Source organism: Carcharhinus amblyrhynchos, chromosome 9 (genome assembly GCF_965287045.1).
Source record: "Carcharhinus amblyrhynchos chromosome 9, sCarAmb.v2.hapA, whole genome shotgun sequence".
NCBI classification, from domain to species: Eukaryota; Metazoa; Chordata; class Chondrichthyes; order Carcharhiniformes; family Carcharhinidae; genus Carcharhinus; species Carcharhinus amblyrhynchos.
Genome location: NC_137332.1, coordinates 10,470,595 through 10,493,415, shown reverse-complemented (window position 1 = coordinate 10,493,415; position 22,821 = coordinate 10,470,595). Strand labels below are relative to the sequence as shown.

General features: G+C 43.7%; 1 protein-coding gene across 2 annotated transcripts in view; it reads right to left on the bottom strand.

The window, feature by feature from the left end:
- The window catches only part of usp33 (ubiquitin specific peptidase 33), a 78,725-nt gene that overhangs the window by 53,318 nt on the left and 2,586 nt on the right, over positions 1-22,821 (bottom strand). Inside the window, exons 2-9 of one of the 2 annotated variants that reach the window (XM_080195152.1) lie at positions 17,799-17,935; positions 16,597-16,716; positions 15,074-15,127; positions 14,918-14,980; positions 4,375-4,518; positions 3,680-3,770; positions 3,410-3,479; positions 2,420-2,533 (exon numbers count right to left, since the gene is read on the bottom strand). In XM_080195152.1, the coding sequence (XP_080051278.1) occupies positions 2,420-2,533; positions 3,410-3,479; positions 3,680-3,770; positions 4,375-4,518; positions 14,918-14,980; positions 15,074-15,127; positions 16,597-16,677 (617 nt within the window). In that variant the 5' untranslated portion in view covers positions 16,678-16,716; positions 17,799-17,935. The remainder of the gene's footprint in view (positions 1-2,419; positions 2,534-3,409; positions 3,480-3,679; positions 3,771-4,374; positions 4,519-14,917; positions 14,981-15,073; positions 15,128-16,596; positions 16,717-17,798; positions 17,936-22,821) is intronic. The other variant, XM_080195153.1, reaches the window with a different exon arrangement.

The window sequence follows — 22,821 nt, the reverse complement described above, 5'->3', positions numbered from 1 at the left end:
TAGCCCTTCGAGCCTGCCCCGCCATTCAATAAGATCATGGCTGATCTGAAGTGGATCAGTTCCACTTTCCCGCTCTCTCCCCATAACCATTAATTCCCTTGTCTGTCAAAAACCTATCTACTTGTGACTTAAATATATTTAGCGAGGTAGCCTCCACCACTTCAACGGGCAGAGAATTCCAGAGATTCACCACCCTTCGAGTGAAGAAGTTCCTCCTCAACTCCGATCTAAACTGCTCCCCCCCCCCCTTATCTTGAGGCTATGCCCTCTAGTCCTGCTATCCTTTCTAAGCGGGAAGAATCTCCCTACCTCTACCCTATCCATCCCTTTCATTATCTTATACATCTCTATAAGACCCCCCCCCATCCTTCTAAACTCCAACAAGTACAGACCCAGTCTTTATAGTCTCTCTTCATAGTCGAACCCCCTCATCTCCAGTATCAGCCTAGTGAACCTCCTCTGCAGTCCCTCCAAGGCCAATATATCCTTGCGCAAGTGTAGTGACCAAAACTGCACACAGTACTCCAGCTGTGGTCTCACCAGTGCCTCGTACAGTTGCAGCAAGACCTCCTACTTTTATATTCTATCTCCCTCGCTATAAAGGCCAGCATACCATTCGCCTTCTTGATCACCTGCTGCACCTGCAGACTAGGTTTTTGCGACTCATGCACAAGGACCCCCAGGTCCCTCTGCACCGTAGCATGCTGCAGCTTTTCGCCCTTTAAATAGTAATCCCTCCTACTATTATTTCTGCCAAAGTGGATAACCTCACGCTTGCTAACATTGTACTCCATCTGCCAGGTCCTCGCCCACTCGCTCAGCCTATCCAGATCCCTCTGCAGACTTTCCACACCCTCCGCACAATTTGCTTTTCCACTCATCTTCGTGTCATCAGCAAATTTCATCACCCTACACTCAGCCCCCTCCTCCAGATCATCTATATAAATGGTAAACAGCTGAGGCCCCAGCACCAATCCCTGCAGCACTCTACTAGTCACCAACTGCCAATCAGAATAGCACCCCTTGATACCAACACTCTGCCTCCTATTAGACAACCAATCCTCTATCCATGCTAACACTTTACCCCCAACTCCATGCACCCTAACCTTCTGAAGCAACCTTTTGTGAGGCACCTTATCAAACACCTTTTGAAAATCTAGAAACACCACATCCACTGGTTCCCCTCTTGTCTACCGCACTAGTCACATCCTCATAGAAATCCAATAAATTCGTCAAACACAACTTCCCCCTAACGAATCCGTGCTGCGTCTGCTCTATCAAACCATTCCTTTCCAGGTGCCTCGCTATTTCTTCTTTGATGACAGATTCAAGCATTTTTCCAACTACAGACGTTAAACAAACTGGCCTATAATTCCCTGCCTTTTGTCTACTACCTTTTTTAAACAGCGGCGTAACATTAGCCGTTTTCCAATCTTCCGGCACTTCCCCGGAATCCAGTGAATTTTGGTAAATAATCACTAAGGCATCCACTATCACCTCTGCCATTTCCTTCAGAACCCTGGGATGCATTCCACCCGGTCCTGGGGACTTGGCCACCATCAGTCCCGTTAGTCTATCAAGCACTACCTCTCTCGTGACAGTAATCGCATTCAGGCCCTCAACTCCTACCATCCTTGTATCTTTAATATCCGGCAAACTGTTTGCACCGTCCTCCGTGAAGACCGAGGCAAAAAATTTATTTAAGGCCTCAGCCATTTCCTCATCTTTCGACCAGAGTCAACTTGCAAACAAATAAGCCTAACCCTAATCCTTTTCTCATTCAGTATAAACTGTTGGGACCCTTTGGAAATTGGCATTCTTGCTTCTTACTTGATAAGTACAAGTTGAAAAGGTTCAACAACCTGTCTTTTAGACAGCAATACTCAAGATCTGTACTACCATTAGTCCATATGTAATAAGAATGTTGTCATTCTACATCAGCCTGTGCCGCTCTCTGAATGACCAAAGTCTTTCTGCTTACAGAAAGATTTTGCCACATCAAGGGTTACTGTGGGCCATAGGTTTTGTAGCACCAACTTCATCCTTGCCGTGGTCAAAAAGAAACTATAAGAATAAGGCCCATCATTCGGAAACAAGTCGTTATTAACTGGTACATATGAAGGAGGGCAGGATTAGGCCATTCAGCTCCTCAAGCCTGCGCTGTCATTTAATAAGATCATGGCTGATCTAATAGTAACCACAAATAGCTGCCTCCTGCACTGTAAGGTTTCTATGGCTCCCCTGATTTCGCCATTGAAGGTTATTTAGGAACTATCTTTCCACGCAATTTCTCTAACCATAAAGTTTTCCAACCTGTCTAGTACCCTCCTCTCCTTATTTTAAGGTGCTCCAAGACAATCCACGAGTCCTGGATTGTACTATCAAATGTTGGTACTGTAGTAAGTTTTTTGTGGCTTACCGATTCTTGTGCCAGATTTCTGCCATCAGCTTCTGGTAACTTTTTGATAGAGCTGGTTTCTTATCTGTCTGCACCAAGCCTCCACATTCAAGGAAAAATAGTGTCAAGGGGGGACTGGAGGAAAAGAAAATGGCACTCTTTACAAATGATCTGAACTAGAAAAGCCCTAGTCTACTCAATAATGCTTCCTAATCCCATGACCTCTGCCATAGAAAAGGTCAAAGATAGCAACATCATGGGAAAAGTTAAAAGTTTATTCATTAGTCATAAGTAAGGCTTACATTAACACTGCAATGAAATTACTGTGAAATTCCTCTAGTTGCCACACTCTGGAGTCACCTTGAATCAATGCACCTAACCAGCACATCTTTCAGAACGTGGGAGGAAACTGACACAGACACAGGGTGAACGTGCAGGCTCCACATACACAGTGACCCAAGCTGGGAATTGAACCTGGGTCCCTGGCGCTGAGAGGCAGCACTGCTAACCATTGTGCCACTCTATTACCCCAACACAATCACAAAGTCATGCAAGAGATTGTTCTTTAGGGGTGAACCAGGACAACAGAAGTTTGAGTGACACAAACAATTACAGCTGAGCCCAACTGTACTTGCACCAGACATTCAAAGGTATATTCTCAATCATATCAGGGGCTGTAATCCTATTTGACTTCCCCTTTATAGCTTAGTCAGAACCCAATATGTAGCATCTGTTCTAGTGGCTCCAACTGAAGATAGCTTGGGTAACACAGACTGGGATTAGAGCTATCAACAGCCAGTTCTTTATGACTTAGTCAGCCTGCAACCTTCAGCAACTGAAGCGAGCAGCGAAGAGCATACAAAAACAAATGACGATAAAGTAAAAGCGCAGGGAAGAAACGTTGAGCTAAATTCTCAGCAGTGTGCAATCCACAACATTCACCTCGGAAGAGGAAACCAGCATGAAATTTGTTAGGGTTCTCATGTAAGACTTGTCAGAAGCTAGTCTTACCAGTTAGAAAGAGCTTGAAGAGCAGCATTCAAATAACAAGTGTTTCCAATGTTTTTCAATCCAGTGAGACCTGGGAAGACAACACAAGTTCAAAATCCATACCCTTTACAAGGCAATTTTTTTTGCATGAACAAGAGTGTTACTTATAGAATGTTCCACACAGTTTCATTGTGATTGTACTTTGTCCATTTTACTTCTCAAATCAAGGGGCTTTTCACACAGGAACATACAGGGAACATAGCACAAAAACAGCAACTTCGAATATCAAACCTCTTGTCTTTATGTCATCATATTCTGCATCGAGATCATGTCCCACTATTGTAATAGGAGCCTTCAGTATCTGATCACAGGGAGAGGAATCCTAGAATACAAAACACACAGAAGGACATAAACTAAGTCAAGAACAACTTACTCACAATGTGCAGGATAAGAGAGCTAATGATCAACAGATTGTAAGCCATGAAATGCACATAACTAAAACAAGTAAATCTATGCAGCAAATCAATTATCTATTTCTCAGAACAACTAAAGATGTGGCTTAATCAGTGCTGTCCCACCCCAAAAGCAAATTAATTCCTGCAAAAATATCCAATATTGTGCAGGCTTTGCACTTTGATAATATTGCTGTAATGCATTGGAGAGGTTACTTTAGTTCCTGTCATAGTAGCCATCCAATGTCAATAAAGCCAGTTTTAACCGCAAAGTTAGAGTCTTGACGGATAAGTCTACATCCATGAAATACATTTCATCTTCCCTGGTCTCCAACAAAGTTCCCAGGAAGCAAATGTGTCAGCTTCAGGGCGATAAATATTTTTAAACTGGAATTGGTACCTGGAGTGAATGCCCCTGCTGTAACGTTTAACAAGGACAGATTCTATTCTTTCACCTTGGTATTCCTGCATCTGTTCTAATTTTTAAAATCATGGCTCTCTCACATCTGTGATATTATTTGAATGGAGTCCTACCTGGTGTTCGTGTATCTGTGGTGATCTCCCACGTTGTGCTGTTGGCGGAGGTCCAAGCTTTCGTTCCAAAAACACTTCTTTCCCACATGCGTAACACCAAACTCTCAAGGTGGTAAGGTTAACAGTGAGATTGTGCCTAGTGTCCTAGGAAAGCATGGGCCACATTTAATTCACAAAAACTCAGATTCCATATAAATTCCAAGACCAAACGCTGCCTTTTAAAGTAATTGCACCAAGCAAAAATATCAATAGCAAAATAACACATTTGGCCGAATACTATTAGAGCTCTGAGCACAACGAATCTGTACGTACAAAATGGGAGTTCTCTCTTCCCCAGTTAGTGCCTGAATACTGCACTCCAATCCACCTCACTTTTATTTCCCACTGCAGCAGTAGCACTGATCTCCCACAAGATGGCACAACATGCTTACCAGAAACAGGTTGCCATCTTACTTTGTTTGCCCCTAACCAGGCTCCCCAAACAGTCAATGTATCTCTCCATGAAGGGGAACAGAGACTTCCCCGGGAATTATAGACCGGTGAGTCTTACTTCTGTTGTGGGCAAGGTTTTAGAAAAAATTATTAGGAATCGGATTTATAGTTATTTGGAGAGTAATGAAATGATTAGAGATAGTCAGCATGGTTTTGTGGAGGGTAGGTCGTGCCTTACTAACCTTATTGAGTTTTTTGAGAAAGCGACCAAAGAGGTGGATGGGGGTAAGGCAGTTGACGTGGTATATATGGACTTTAGTAAGGCGTTTGATAAGGTTCACCATGGAAGCCTTCTGCAGAAATTGCAGATGTATGGGATTGAGGGTGATTTAGGAAATTGGATCAGGAATTGGCTAGCAGATAGGAGACAGAGGGTGGTGGTTGATGGTAAGTATTCGACATGGAGTTCAGTTACGAGTGGTGTGCCTCAGGGATCTGTTTTGGGGCCACTGCTGTTTGTAATTTTTATAAATGATCTGGATGAGGGTATAGCTGGGTGGATTAGTAAATTTGCTGATGACAAAGTCGGAGGTGTGGTTGATAGTGAGGAAGGGTGTCTTAGTCTACAGGGAGACTTGGACAAGTTGCAGAGCTGGGCCGAGAGGTGGAGGATGGAGTTTAATGCGGAAAAGTGTGAGGTGATTCACTTTGGCAGGAATAATGGATGTGTAGAGTATAGGGCTAACGGTAGGACTCTGAATAGTGTGGATGAACAGAGGGATCTAGGTGTATGTGTACATAGATCCCTGAAAGTTGGGAATCAAGTAGATAGGGTGGTTAGGAAGGCATACGGTGTCTTGGCGTTTATTGGTAGGGGGATTGAATTTAGGAGCCGCAGCGTCATGTTGCAACTGTACAAAACTCTGGTGCGGCCGCACTTGGAGTATTGTGTGCAGTTCTGGTCCCCACATTATAGGAAGGATGTGGAGGCTTTGGAGAGGGTGCAGAGGAGGTTTACCAGGATGTTGCCTGGTGTGGAGGGGAGGTCCTATGAGGAGAGACTGAGGGATTTGAGGTTGTTTTTGTTAGAAAGAAGGCGGCTAAGAGGGGACCTTATTGAAACATATAAGATGATTAGAGGTTTGGATAGGGTGGACAGTGATAGCCTTTTTCCTCGGATGGAGAAAGCTAGCACGAGGGGGCATAGCTTTAAATTAAGGGGTGGTAGTTATAGGACGGATGTCAGGGGTAGGTTCTTTACCCAGAGGGTGGTGAGGGATTGGAATGCCCTGCCTGCTGCAGTTGTAAATGTGCCTAGTTTGGGGGCGTTTAAGAGTTCCGTGGATAGGTTTATGGATGGAAAGGGTTTGGTTTAGGTTAGAGGGTCATTGTTTTTTAACTGGTCGGCGCAACATCGTGGGCCGAAGGGCCTGTTCTGCGCTGTATTGTTCTATGTTCTATGTGTCATGGAAAGAGAAGGCCTGGACAGCAATTACTCAGCTTAACTCCGAACAGGGGCACTATCTATACATCCTCTAGCTTGGAAACCACATTAGTTGATGTGTCAGTGACTTGTACAAAACTGGATAAGTATGGTCACTGGAGGACTTAACATGTCTCAGGAGGGTGTCAATGTTTAACAGTGCCTCCAAATGGGTGTCACTTGAAATAAAGATTTGGACAAACACCACCTAGCCCATCACAGTGAAAATAGCAAAAATGTACTCCCGCAAAGCCAAAGAAAAAGGGAGATATTCAAAAAGGAAAAAGAGAATTCAAATAATGAGCCCAGGCTGGATAACACCAGTGAAAATATTAGAATCCTTTAAATATTAGAATCCTTAAAAAGGTAGTCACCACAAAAAAAATCAGTCGAGTTCCTGCAACACTGCAGTGCTAATGTAAGTCTATTTGTGACATTAATAATTGAACTTAAACTTGATGGTTTGAGTTATAAGGAGGAGCTGGATAGACTGGGACTACTTTCTCTGAGCGTAAGAGGCTGAGGGGTGATCTTAGAGGTCTATAAAATAATGAAGGGCACAGTCCAGCAAGATAGTCAATATCTTTTCCCAAAGGTAGGGGAGTCTAATTTTAGAAGGCATAGCTTTAAGGTGAGAAGGGAGAGATACAAAAGTGTCCAGAGAAGCAATTTTTTTGCACACAGGGTGGTCAGTGTCTAGAACAGGCTGCCCGGAGGTAGTAGTAGAGGCAAGTACAATTTTATCTTTTAAAAAGCATTTAGGCAGTTACATGGGTTAGATGGGTTTAGAGGAACATGGGCCAAATGCAGACAATTGGGACTAGCTTCATGGTTTTAAAAAAAGGGAGGCATGGACAAGTTGGGCCAAAGGGCCTGTTTCCACGCTGTAAACCTCTGACCCCAATGACTGAAGACTATCCAATGACTGCTGCTGGAAAGTGAGCTAAATAATAAAGTAGCAGGGTCAGACTTCGTACTGACTGACTCCCCGTGCCTAAGAGCCTGCCAACACTTCCTTACAATGTACTCTAACAAAATCATTCCTTATAATTGAAATATTAAAGGACTCACTGAACGTGACTGTTCCATCAACTAATTGTGTCCAATTGGAACAGGCTGAACCACCACAAACCAACGGTACTGAATAGAAAAAAAATTCCCTTGTTTATTGGGGTGGCACAGTGGTTACATTGCTGCCTCACAGCGTCAGGGACCCGGGTTCGATTCCTGGCTTGGGTCACTGTGTGGAGTTGGCACATTCTCCCCCTATCTGCATGGGTTTCCTCTGGGTGCTCCAGTTTCCTACCACAGTCTGAAAGATGTGCTGTTAGGTGGACTGGCCATGCTAAATTGCCCCTTAGTGTCTGGGGGACTAGCTAGGGTAAATACACAGGGTTATGGGGATAGGGCCTGGGGTGGGATTGTGGTCGATGCAGACTTGATGGGCCAAATGGTCTCTTTCTGCACTGTAGCCAGACCATCAGAGTTGAATTCATTCAATTGTAGAATTTACACCTCTAAAGCACTAGCTCCAAAAAGCATTCAGAACTCTGTGCGATATGTACAGAACTTGACAACCAGTTTGATTATTAGCTTTTATTGCTATTTGTAACTGGAGAGACACTCCATTAAATAGCCAGTTGGTCAACAAATGCCAACTTGGACACGAGAACAGAAAGTCGGTGGACATGGCAGGCTCTCAATCCAGGGATAATCACCACCCTTATGCAAGTAGAGGAAAAAAATCAGAATGATTTGCCTGCATTCAATAGGAATCTGTTAATGTTGCCCCAAGTGACAGAATGAAAACTTTCTGGATATTTGCATTCAAGAATAATTAAATTGCCTTTCAGCCTACCAATTGTAGCATACAGAGAAATGAATTATGGATATTCTAATGCTTTTAAAAAAAGTGGCCATCATCACATCAAGCTTTGGCAGCTCTGTATTGAAACCTTCCTCAATATTGGCAGAGCCCTTACCCTGTTTGTCTCCGGAAGTTGGAAAGTATGCTGCTTTGGAGTAAGAAAAATAGAAGTACTGACTGGGAATGCATGACGTGGAGTACTATTCACAGTATTTTGCGATAAGCACCAATAAGGTGTTTTACTATATTAAAGACACTATATAAATGCCAGCTTATTGATTTTAAATTGTCAAAAGGCATTTTACAGGAGGGAGAAGGCAAATGAGCACAGTAAGGAGCTGCAAGGGGGTACCAGACACCCAGTAACAACTTACTTTTATCTAGCACCTTAAATGGAATGAAACGTCCAAAGTTGCCTCACAGGAACATGAAAAAAAGGAATGTGACACAGAGACACAAGGAGATATTAAGTCAATGTCCAAATGCTTGATCAAAGAAGGGGTTTTAAGGGGTGTCTTAAAGGAGGGAAGCAAGTCCAGAGGGCTGGAGAGCTTGAGGGAGAGCATTCCAGAGAAACTGAAGGCACAGGCACCAATGTTGGAGCAATTAAAACTGGGAATGCTCAGGAGGCCCAAATTAGAGGACTGCAGCTACTTTAAAGGGTGGTGAGGTTGGAGGAGATTACAGAGACAGGAAGGGCATTTCTTTTTGATGCCAACCAAATTAAACAAACTCTGGGACACTGCAAGAAGGGCAGCCTCCAAAAAGGGAGCAGCCCGAAGAAAGCAGAAAGTAAACTAAAAACATTAAATCAAAATGTGGTTAAGGTGGTCGATAATACACTCCAGTGTCCAACGTGCAAGGAGGGCCACAGTAGTGCCCTTGGACACTAAATTCTCTCTCTCCAGGGACACCTAGCTGTTCATGTAGCAGAGACCAGGGAAACCAGGGTACAAAACTTAAACAAAGGAAACTACAAAGATACAAGGCAAGTTAGCTGCGTTTGATTAGGTAACTTCATTGAAAGGCATGATGGTGGACAGGCAATGGCTAAGTTTAAGGAGAGAACGTATGCATTGAACATGTGTTTAAGTTCATTTTATGGGATATGGGTGTTGCTGGCTAGGCCAGCATTTTTGCCCATCCCTAGTTGCCTTTGATAAGATGGTGGTGAGCTCCTTCTTGAACTGCTGCAGTCTCTGAGGTGTAGGCACACCCACAGTGCTCCTAGGGAGGCAGTTTCAGGATTTTGATCCAGTGATAGCAAAAGGAATGGTGATATATTTCTGACTCGGGATATTGAGTAACTTGGAGGGGAATCTCCAGATGGTGGTTTCACAGGCATCTGCTGCTCTTCTCCTTCCAGATGGTTTTGGTTGTGGATTTGGAAGGTGCTGCCTAAGGAACTTCGGTGAATTCCTGCAGTGCATCTTGTAGCTGGTACAGGCTTTAGAGAGTCAGGAGCTGAGTTAGTTGCCACTGAATTCCGAGTCTTTGACCTGCTCTGGTAGCCACAGTATTTATATAGCTAGTCCAGTTCAGTTTCTGGTCAATGGTAGCCCCCAGGATGTTGATAGAAGGGGATTCGACAGTAATAATGCCATTGAATACCATGCAGCAATGGCTATATCCTCTCTTGTTGGAGATGGTCATTGACTGGCACTTGTGTGGTAATCATGTTTTTTGCTACTTGTCAGCCCAAGCCTGGGTTTGTCCAGGTCTTGCTGCATTTGGACACAGACTGCTTCAGCACCTCAGGAGTCTTGATTGGTACTGAACATTATGCAGTCATCAGCAAACACCCCCACTTCTGACCTTATAATGGAAAATAGGCAATTGATGAAGCAGCTGAAGATGGGTGAGCCTAGGCCACTACCCTGAGGAACTCCTGCAGTGATTTCCTAGAGCTGAGATGATTGACCTCCAAAAATCACAACCATCTTTCTTTGTGCCAGAGAAGATTCCAACCAGCAGAGAGTTTTTCCTGATTCCCAGTGACTCCAGTTTTGCTAGAGCTCCTTGATGCCAGACACAGTTAAATGCTGCCTTGATATAAAGGACAGTCACTCTCATCTCACCTCTGGCATTCAACTCTTTTGAACATGTCCAAACCATGGCTGTAATGAGGTCAGCAGCCCAGTGGCCCTGGCAGAGCCCAAACTGAGCGTCCGTGAGCAGATTAACTGCTTGATAACACTGTTGGTGACCCCTTCCATCACTCTACTGATAATCGACAGTAGATTGATGGGGTAGTTGTTGGCCGGATTGAATTTGTCCAGTTTCTTGTGTACATGACACACCAGGGCAATTTTCCATATTGTCAGATAGATGCATTCTAGCTGTACTGGAACAGTTTGGCTAGGAGTGCCGCAAGTCCTGCAGCACAAATCTTCAGTATTATTGCTAAAATATTGTCAGGGCCAATTGCTGCTGTAGTGTCCAATACCTTCAGCATTTTGTCACATCACAGAGTGAATCGAATTGGCTGAAGACTGAAATCTGAGATACTGGAGACCTCTGGAGGATGCTGAGATGGATCATCCAGTCACCACTTCTGCACTGAAGATTGCGAATTCTCCAGCCTCATCTTTTGCATTGATGTGCTGGGCTCCTCCAACATTGAGGATACTGATATTTGTGGAGCCGCCTCCTCCAGTGAGCTGCTTAATTGGCCCTTCGCCATTCATGGCTGGATGTGGCAGGAGTGCAGAGGTTAGATCTGATCCATTGGTTGTGGGATTGCTTAGCTCTATTACTTGCTGCTTATGCTGTTTGACATTCAAGAAGTCCTGTTTTGTAGCTTCACCAGGTTGATACTTCATTTTTAGGTATGCCTGGTGTTGTTTCTGGCATGCCCACTTGACACTCTTAATTGAAGGGTCAATTGGTCCCCTGGCTTGGTGGTAGAATGGGGATATGCCGGGCCATGAAGTGACAGATTATGGTTGAATGCAATTTTGCTGCTGTTGACTGACCACATGCATCTTGGATGCCCCAGTTTTGAACTGCTAGATCTGTGCGAAATCTCTCTCATTTAGCAGAATGGTAATGCGATTCAACATGATGCAGGGCATCCTCAATGTGAAGATGGGACTTCATCTTCACAAGAACCGTATGGTGGTCACTCCTACCGATACTGTCATGGACAGCTGCATCTGTGGTAGGCAGGTTGGTGAGGATGACATCAAGTGTGTTTTTCCTTCTTTTTGATTCCCTCATATCCAGTCTAGGAGCTATGTCCTTCAGGATTAGCTTGGTCCTGGGCGGTGCTACTAAGCCACTCTTGGTGTTGGACATTGAAGTTTCTCACTTAGTATACATTCTGTGCCCTTGCCACCCTCAGTGCTTCCTCCAAGTGGTGTCCAATATGGAGGCAAACTGATTCATCAGCTCAGGGGGAAACAGTATCTGGTGGGAGGAGGTTCCCTTATCCAAGGCCTGGTGCCATGACACTTCATGGAGTCCAGGGTCCATGCTGAGGGCTCCCAATTCAACTTCTTTCTGACTGTATAATACTGTGCTACTACCACCTGCATCTGGCCTGTAGGCATGGCTAAGAAGGGTGGTGATAGTGGTTAAGATATTGGAATGTGTAAGTGGCAAAACAAAGGTAAGCACAGTGCGAAGGACAACCGGAGACATGTAACAGATGTCCCTCGGGGGGGGGGAGCGAGCGAGCGAGATAGTGGTGTTGGCTGGGGCAAATAGACAGCAAGATTAAAAGGTGGAAAAATGAAACGATGGAAAAACTTCAGAGCAACAACTCTCCTCCACCTTCAGCTCATTTCCATTTATTTCATTTCATCTCATCTTATTTTTTAATTTTCATTTCTTCCATTGGGAGATCATGTTTGACAAACCTACTGGAGTTTTTTGAGAATGTAACTAGTAGAATAGATGAGGGTGTTATATTTCCAAACTTGCTGACGATACAAAACTTGGTGGAGTCACAAGGACTGTGGAGGAAGTAAAGAAGTTTCAAGATGAGGTAGACAAGTTGAGTGAGTAGGAAAATGCATCGTGATGCAGCATTAGTGTGAAGCTATCCACTTCAGCAGGAAAAATAGAATGGCAGAGTATTGTTTAAATTGTGATAGTTTGGGAAAAGTTGATTTGCAAAAGGGGCCTGAGTGTTCTCATACACCAGTCATTGAAAGAAAACAGGTGCAACAAGCACTTAAGAACAAAAACAGTATTTGGCCTGCATTGCCAGAGGACTGAAGTACAGGAGCAAAGATGTCTCACCGCAGCTGCACAGGGTCTTGATGCAACCACACCTGAAGTATTGTGTGCAACTTTGGTTCCCTTATCGAAGGAAAGACATACTTGCCATGGAGGGGGTGGATCAATGGCTCATCAGGCTGATTCTTGGGATGGCAGGATTGTCATAAAAGAGATAGAGTTGACTGGGTCAGCATTCACTGGAATTTACAAGAACGAGAGGGAATCGCACAGAAATGTGCAAAATTCACACAAGGCTAGAGAAATGGGATACAGGGTGATGTTTTCCCTGGCTTGAGAAGGGTGGGGGTGTGGTGTCTAGAATCAGGCGACTCAATCTCAGGCCATTAGGAGTGAGATAAGGACAGATTTGTTCACTCAAAGGGTGGTGAGCTGTGGAATTCTCTACCACAGAACACTAACAACCAAGTCACTGAAAATATTTAAGAAAGAAATATGGTAGTAAGCATAACCACTCTTTCAAAGCGCCAGCATAGGCAAGATCAAACAAATGAATTCTATCTGCGCTGTAAGCTTCTATGATTTTATGAATATACAACAGAATATTACTATAAAACTGGTGCAACATCTCCTCAGAGTTTATTGGGGTTTTTTACAAAAATACAGCTTAAAAATACATTTTTCAAAAACTTTCAAAACCTAATTTTGAATGTTATACTAAAATGTTTGTTGGTGCCTTCCAAAAACTGGTGATCCATTTAGCTTCAGCTGCCCCCTCAGGTGAATACAAAAATCCCATGGCATGATTTTAGAAAGAGCAAGGGAGTTTTTCCTGATGTCTTGGTCAATATTTGTATTAACTTGTCGTTTATCACATCACTATTTCAAAATCATCTTGTTCTTGGAATAGGGATATTTCGGCAGCTTTCTTCATGACTGAGCAACCCCCTTAAGGATCCACTCTGCTCAGCCCACATGGGGAAAGGGGCTAGAAAAGGTGTCCTAAAAATAATCTGTTTCGTCTGCAACCTGGCTGGAAAACCACACCCAGCTGCCTCATCAACCAGCAGTCAGAAAATCAAACTCAATTTTGGAACCTGGAATCTATGAACTCTTCTGGATAATGAACAAAACAATTGACTGGAATGGCGAACTGCCCTTGTTGCCAGTGAACTCTGGCACTTCAACACTGACGTTGCTGCCCTCCAAGAGACCTGAAGAGTAGCTGAGAGAAGATAGCAGTGGTTACACCTTCCTGAGAGGAAAACCCAAGGATCAGCCCAAGGTGCATGGAATTGGATTCGCCTTGTCAAAAACAAGCTTGCCAGTGGAATGGACATCATCTACAGGTTGGGCAGAAACCTTTTCAACCTCAACCAGTTGAAATCCAAGAGAAAAATGACATGGACGTCATTCCCAGAACTTCAGCATGCAGATGACATTGCTATCTTCGCTCTCTCAGAAGATAGTCTCCAAGCCAGGCTTAACACCTTCACGAAAGCACACCGAAGAACCATCTCAGCCTCAAGTCCTTTACCATCCTGCCCCAGCCCAAGATCCTGTCTCTCCCTCCAAGATCAATGGAGAAACACTCCCAAACGTGAAACACTCCCCTACCTGGAGATCCAAGATCATATCCAATCCACAAGCACTGCTTCTGGATGTCTAAGGACGAGAGTATTCAATGACTGTGACATTCGTGCTTACACCAAGTCCCCGTATACAAGGCAGTCACCCTCCCAACTCTTCTAAAAAAAATTCAGACACTTGGGACTATGTACAGATGCCACCTCAAGGCCCTAGAAAGGTACCACCAACGCTGTCTGAGACGGATTCTCTGCATCAGCTGAGAGGACAGGTGTACTAACATCAGCATCCTTGAAGGAGCCAAAAGCACCATCACCGAGGCCGTGATCATCCAAAACCCAGCTCCACTGGGCCGGCCATGTGCTTAGAATGTCAGGGTCCTGACTGCCAAAACACAACATCTTCGCCCAATTCAAGGAAGGCTCCCGAAGAGGTCAAAGGAAGCACTTCAAAGGCACCCTGAAGGCTTACCTCCAGAAATGCAAAATAGATGTCAAAGCCTGGGAGACCCTTGCTCAGAACAGGCTGACTTGGAGGAAGCTCCTAATTGAAGGGACACAATTCTTCAATGAGACTTGATGGAAGAGGAGGCCTGAAAAGGAAGCTTGAGGAGAGAATACCAGGGACCTGAAGTCCAAGAACCAAAACTCACCTTTTAGAAACACCTACTAAATGTGTGGTTGAAGATGAGGCTCTAGGATCAGACTCATCAGCCAATCAAGGACTTTCAGAACCCATGACAAGTAACATGGAGTTCCTTAGGTGGACAATCATACTTGTTAGCGAGTGATCACCAAAGGACAATATTTGTTTATCACATCACTATTTGACAGAGTTTGCTGCATTGCCACGTTTGCTACATTGCGAGAGTGACTATATTTGAAAAAGTGCTCAACTGGTTGCATAACAATTTGGGATTCCTGAGTTTGCAAAAGACAGTGTATAAATGCATGACTTTCTTCATCATCTAGAAAAACAAAATACACCCCTACCTGGGAGTGAATGGTGCTATGATCAGAGTGGGACTCTCCACATCCAACGTAGGAACACCCATCCTGTTAGCAAAGGAAAGAAGTCCAGAAATCAGAATGAAAACCTTTCAGCGTCACTCGGTACATGTCATAACCACAGGCTGTACATCACCTTACCTCCAAACATGCCCACAGGTTTGGCCCTCCAACTTTACAGTCTTGACAAGTACCCTATTCAGTAAAAAAAGAGAATATATATGTCATTTTAAAAAAAACATGTAAAATCAGGTCCCTTAGTTTGATGGGGGCTTCCTTTCACAGGGGAGGGTATTTTCAAAAAGTTCAACTTAATTTTCTCATGCTCTCTGAATCCAGTTCTTTCTCCCCTAATCCACAAAATTGAGGCTCCTGATTTTATCCCTTCCTACAATCTCCAGAAATTTAAAAGCCAAGCTTGGGATCGGCACGGGGGATAGTACATGGTCACCTAATTACAATTTCTTGATTAAACTCATCCCTTACTGTATTCTCAGCACTGACCTGCAAAGAGTCCAGGTCTAACACTTATCTTCGTTTTTTTTTTAAAAACACTCGTGTCCCCTACACAATCCCCCCACCCCATAAAACAAAAGTTTATGAAGCTTCGTCCAAGCAGGCCAGGTAAAATCTGGTGCTCCGTACCAACCCACTGCGCCAGGATTGGCATGACGTCTGTTTTAAGGACTGGATTAATATGTATCCAATTCATGGTCTTAACTGTGCCAGGAACACAAATAATCAATCTCCGCAGGGCTTCTCAGACATTCCTTTGTTGAGCAGGAATTACCAATTCCTAGATCTTCCTTCCATTAGCAACAAGCTGAAATAATATTGAAATATGCTGAGCTTTTTGTAGCAATCTCACTTCAGATTCGGGTTTGGACTGGAACATAAGGCAACTGTCAATGCAGTACTGAGGGCGTTCTACAGTGTCAGACATGTTGTCCTTTGGATGAGACACTAAATTGAGCCCCCCACCTCAATGGCCATAAATGATGGTATTATTCCAATAAAAACAGCAGCGTTCTCTCCAGTGTTTATCGCCCATCCAATACTTTGAATACGGATTGCTGTTTGTAGGGCCTTGCTATGCACAAATTGGCTAGTGTGTTTCCTACATTACAACAGTGACCATGTTTCATTGGAGTAAATCACTGAGATTGTGAAAGGTGCTTTCTTAGTGTTAATTATCAAAGAAATCAGTGAACCTACCACAAGGAATCTCACTCACAGATTTATTTTGCAGAATACCATGCTTGTAAATTTTGCTATCAATAAATCCAAATGCTGCTTTAATATTTTTGCATTGTTATAAAGCATGTCACCACTTGTCTGCTGCTGATGGTTCAGCACACTTTCCAATGAATTGCTGAGACAGTTGCAATTGTCCATATTATCCCTGAGTACTGATCAGTTTGGGTATAGAGAGGAACAGACGTTCCTACAGTGAAGCTGCTCATCATCCTCCATACAACAAAGTGGATGAGAAGTCGAGCATATTGCTTGACAGCAAGGGTCCGTACCTTCACCAGGGGAGTGTGAACAATCAGCAAAAGAAAAATAAATTTACTAGATGTTGGCGGGCAGGTGGGGAAATGCATGGAGGAGAAACTATTTGTTCCTGAAATCAAATGACAATTTGAGCTAAAGGTGCAACTTACATGAGATTTCTCAATCAGCTCGTCTTTCGTTACTTCACCCACTGATTCCAAGTGTATGCAATCACCAGCGAGATGTGACATCTTCACAGCAACACCCTCCCGCAGCCTCCGGATTCAGTGCTACGTACACAACAGTGAAAACAACTGCAGTTAAGTAGATAATGCTATTTTGAGAAGGCTGCAGCTGCTTGTTAAAAGGCAGCAAGTGATTTCAGCAAAACACGATACCGCAAGGCTGAAATAATCATATTCCACTCGATGCAAGCCACCTAGCTGGGAGGCTACCACCCCCTGCAGTTTCTTAAAAGATCAAAAAGAATGGTTTCACAAATGACACCATACAGGATACTGCACCAACTTTTAGCCAATGAGTAGAGTCAGTAGATTTACTTTTTCTTAAAAAAGATCACATTTAAGCCAATGCAGTTTATGTGAGACTCCATGGGCGGAATTTTTCTCTCTCTCCGCGGCATGTTTGGTGGCAGATGGAGGTGCTATGCTACTCACGCTGGTCTCACCGTTGTGAATGGCATAAACCCAGGGCAGGTCAGTGGGGAGATTCCATTAACACAAACGGTGGCACGGTTTTGGAGTATAACATTAGCATTGCCATGAAGCCTTTTTTTTCAGCCTTTTTACTTCACTTCAGAAAAATGTCACGACCTAGACTCTAGATTCACTAAACAAGTTTTACAACATGAAGCAAAAAACGACCAATTCTAATACACTCACGTCAAAGCACTCAAGGGATTTGTGCTGCAGTGGTAATGTCACGGGACTAGTAATCCAGAGGCCCAGATTAATGCTCTGGGGACACAGGTTCAAATCCCACCATGGCAACTGGTGGAATTTAAATTCCGTTAATAAATCTGGAAATTAAAGTTAGTCTCAGTAGCAGCGAACATGACATCTTTTATTGGTTGATGTAAAAATTCATCTGATTCACTAACGTCTTTTAAGGAAGGACATCTGCCATAGGTACCAGGGCCCACAGCAATGTGGTCAACTCTTAACTGCTCTCTGAATTGGTCTAGGAAGCAGCTCAAAGGCAATTAGGGATGGGCAAGAAATGCTGGCCTTGAGAGCGACACCCACATCCCATGAAAGATGAAGAACCTACTATTAATCTTACATTGCTTGCATAAGCTACACAGGACAAACGAGGACCTTCAAATTGCCTTTTAGAAGCCAGTGGAACTTACCAAGCCCTAGAATGATAGGCACTCAGTCTCAGAGTAAATGAAGAATCAAGTCTCAGTGCTGGAAGATGTAGCTTATGAAGGGTAGAGGCCAGCAAGGGAAGAGTTGGAGAAATCCAGCCTTGAAATTGGATCGCTATCTGAAAAGAAAGTCATGGAGATAAGGCAAGATAGTGGGATTAGGTAGAATGCGCTTTCACACAGTACAGACTTAATAGCAGAATGGCCCTCTCCTGCACTGTGAAGATTTCTGTGAAATAATTAAGGCACAAATTAGTCAGCAACTAATGAAGTGCAGATGTTGGCCTGGCCTTTACAAAACCCACTGACCTTGCCAGCTTCTGCACAGAGGACTGACTCAAGGAGCTGAACAGTCTGCTCTTCTTCCTAGGAATATCCCTGAGGAACACAGACTGGAAGGCTCCCAATTGGCACTGCAGGGTTTGTTTCACATGAACAAGATCAATACGCTGGTTAAAGAGGCTTTGAGATGCCATTGGCGGTGAGGGAGGGGCACCATGGAACATAAATTCAACAGCGAAGGGCGGCAGAAGATGCAGAGTTGATGCTTAGATATGGAATGGCCTACCAGAAATAATGGCAAGAACAGAAGCTTCTGCAGATTTTTAAGTGGATAAAGATTGTAAAAAGAAAATTGATAAAAGGCATGGCAAAAAGGGTAGGGAATGTTACAAAACATGGATAACCCTTTTTACAATCTGGAATGTTTGAGATTTGCTGAATACACCCTAAAATTAACTCTATATTCAACCGGAGAACAAAATTGCTGCATCATCTTATTAGGCAAAGATATTAAAGCTTAAGGAACTCAGGGGGACAGATCAGCTATGATCTGACTGAATAGTCCAATAGGTTTTTGGGGTTGTATGACCTCTTCCTGTTCCTGGAGATATGGATAGTTTAACAGACATCCTGGCAAAACTGGAGAAAATCCATTTAAAAGAACAAAGGTAAAGTGAAGGGAGACCTTGCGGTCTGAGTGTCAGACTGAAGTAGTTGGTACCAGTCCTGCCTTAGTCAGAAGGGTGGGGGCACTTGAGCACTAAGTCACTGAAGCATGACACCTAGTCTAACATTCCAGTAGAGTACAATACTGCGTTACCGGAACACCAATGATGTTCATCTTTGTGCCTACATGCGTGGAAAAGCGAAAACTGTAATAGCAAGGCAATGGACTCGCATTAAATCCGGAAGGATGTGATAAAATAGCTTTCTGTTCTCCAAACTGATCTTGTGAAGTTTGACTCTTCAAAACTGCCATGCTGTTAGGACCACCTTCACACTCCCTAGTTCCCATACACTCACAGGATGCAAAAATAAACTACAGGCTAACAAAATCAAAGCCAAATTCACATTCTCAAATGGCAGGGAAGTTTTCTCAGTCTGCTGACTAACCTTCAATCAACATCCCTGAAAACGGATCAGCTAGTCAACTATTGCATTTGGTGTTTGTGGGACCATGTGAGCAAATTAGCTGCCTGATTGCCCTCAAAACAGTACCTACATTTCAACAACAGCAACATATTTACGTAGCCTACTAACACAGTGAAATATCTTGAGCCTCTTCACTGAAATGCTAAGGTTGGACATAGAGCCACATAAGGCAATATTAGGGCAGGTGACCAATTGTTAAGAGGTAGGTTTTAAGGAGGGTGGAAAGAAAAGTAGAGAGATAGATAACATTTAATGAGGGAATTCTACAGCTTAGGGCTTTGGCACGGTCACCAATGGCAGAGCTGTTGAAATTTAGGACGCTCAAGCAGCCAGAATTAGAGGGGCGTAGAACATTGTGGAGCAGGAAGAGAGTAAAGATAAAGTCGCCAGAATCACAGATAACCATAGCCTGCTCTCCCCTTTGAGGGAGAGAGTTGACTGGTGCTGAGTTAACCAAAGGTCACCACACTTTAGTTGAGGGGCAAGACAGGACCTTCACGAATAACCTCAGCCAGTATGGGAATTGAACCCACGCTGTCGGTGCTGCTCTGCATCATAAACCACTTGTCCAGCCAACTGAGATAACCAATCCCCAAAAGTCTCCACAGAGATTACAGAGAAAGCGAGGGTGAAGCCATGGAGGCGCGCAGGGTTTGAAAGCAAGAATTCAAATTTAAAGATCCTGGTGTTGCTTAACTGCAAGGCATCAAACACAGGAGTGATGGGTGAATGGGACCTGCCGAAAGCAAGGACGCAGGCCATCAAACTTTGAGTGACCTCAGATTTACAGGTGAAATATAGGAGATTGGCCACAAGAGTATTGGAACAGCCAAGTCTAAGGTCAGAAAGGCATGATATGAGCAATGAACAATGTATTCGAGGCAGAAATAGGTGGACTTCGTGGTGGCATGGGTATGGGATCAGAAGCTTATCTCAGGTTCAAACATGACACTTCAGACAGTTATCAAGAACAGGGATGCAGCTGCAGGAAGGACCTTGCAGCAATGACTAAAGTCCTTCAGTAGCTGCGATGTGACTTGAACACTAAAAACAGACCATATATCCCATCAGACCAGCTCTAGCATTCAATGCAATCATTGCTGATCTCGGGTTTCAACTCCACTTTCTCATCCACTCCCCACAATTTGGGGCAGGTTTTTCACTTTAGAATCAGAAGCAGGCACTTATACTCCAACTTTTGACAGCGCCATGTGGCACTCAGAAAATTGAGTTTTATCACTCCATAAAGGGGACCCTAGTTGATTGAAACAAAGCTAGTATTTGAATGTTTTATCCACTTCAGTGAGAGGCCAGTTCCATGCCAGTTTGATCAGAGTTAATTGGATAAGGAAGCACCTTTCCTTTAAAACCAAAACTACAGAAATTAAGTAGGATTAAGTATTAAACTAGCAACAATCTTTGACCAAAAAAAAAGGAAATGGGATTAAGCCACAAAGGGCTGCTGTGGCCCAGCAGCTTAGACAATATGATCCAATGATAAAGAATCTAACCATTCCACCCCCCCCCCCCCCCCCCCCGCCCCGACATTCAATGGCTATACCATCGCTGAATCCCCATTATCACCATCTGGCAATTACCATTGAGCAGAAAGCAGGTTAGAGGCTGGTAACCCTCCCCACTCCCAAAGCCTTCTGACTCCAAAATGCCTGTAAACCACTGAAAGACACAGTCAGAAGTATGATGGAATACTCTTCACTTGCCTGGAAAAGTGCAACTCCATCAGTACTCATGCTCCTTGACACCTTATCAAACAAAGCTTGATACCATCCACTTGATTGGCACCACATCCACTACAAACATTCACTCCCTTCACCATCAACACAATGGCAGAAGTGTGTGCCAAACAAAAGATGCACAACAGCAACTCACCAAATCTCCTGTGACAGCACCTTCCAAACCCATGTCCACTACCACCTAGATGGCAGCAGATACCTAGGAGACCACCACCTGGAAGTCCCCCTCCAAGCCACTCACCATCTTAATTCAGAAAAATATCACTGTTCCTTCACTGTCACTGACAAATTCCTGAAAATCCTTCTCCAACAGCGCTGTGGGTGTACTGCACCACATGGACTGCAATGGTTCAAAGCAGCTCACCATCACCTTCTCAATAGGGATGGGCAATAAATGCTGGCCTGACTAGCGAATTCCACTTCTCATGAACCAATCAGAGGCTGTAGCCTGCAAAAGCTTGGCCATAACATGCATCCTTCAATGCAGATCACAAAGCACATTCTATCCCCAAACACACAGTGGAACCTGTTCTTGCAACCCTGCCTCTGAGAGCTTTGAACATTCTAATGCCTGACAATTGTGCAGGAAATATTAAAGACTCCAAAGTAAGTTGACAAAAGAAGACAGGAGATTAAATTACCCCCAGAAAACTTTTTAGTACAATATATTACTTTTTTTGCACAGTGCTTTCAAACGAGGGAAACATTTCAAGGCACTTCAATGGACCATTATCCAACAAAAATGGACATGAGATCAAAGGAGAACCAGAACAATTGATTAAAGGCTGTTAAAAAGATCTTGGAGGACAGAGAGGCAGAGCAATTAATGAAGGAATTCAAGAACTTAAGGCTTAAACAATTGAACTCATGGCGTCAATGGTAGAACAAAGGCCAGAGCTGGGCAAATGCAGAGTGAAGATCGTAAAGAGATAGGGAGACGCAACGGAGTTGTATTTCCGACTGACAAGTACAAGTGGTGAGTGTAGCTGCTGATCAGAGGGGTCGCTAAAGTCGGATAATGAACTATGCTGCTATTTTCTGCATGATGCAGTTCTGAAGTCACTTAACACTGACACTAAAATTGCAATGTAATTCGACCCTTCGTTCACAAAATCGAACTGAAAAAAAATCTCTTGCGTCAGTTCCTCTAGTAGTAATTTAATGTACTTTACAGAGCTGGGGCTCCTCTACTCCCAGAACCATTACTTCAGGGGCAGACTAAGATTTTAGTTGAAGAGTATAAGTAATAACTAATACCACCCACCAAATATTAATTTGGTAGACACTGAATATGGTGCAGAATATACTGAAGCCCTGATAAATCTACAGCAGTGGCACTCCAAGTTTTACACCATGCAAGGAAATGAATGGTAGCTTCCTTCCAGGCCTGTTTAAGTAAAGTACTTTTTGCTACTGAGCTATGCAGGTTTGTTCCCTGATCTGTGTTGAGTGCTCACCAAAACCCTCACAGGGCTGACAATTTCCACAATTTTTGCTGCTTAGCAACATCTCCGAGTCAGCAATCTGATGACCTCCCAGTGCTCATCACCCTGACTGTTATAGGTCTGTTATCACCCTTGGACTCATCCCCAGAACAGATCAGTACCTTCAACAGAAAGGCTAGAGAATGGGGGGACATGGGAAGTGGAACTAGCAAAGACAACATGCAGGATGCTCTGATAATCACAGTCACATCAACACTTGTTTAAGAATATCATCACCAAGACATACTCCCTTGATTTTTTTTCTTCCTTGTTCTTCTTAAACTGTCAATCGTCTCTTCTGCACATTCCAGTCTCCTCCTCCATTCATTCCCA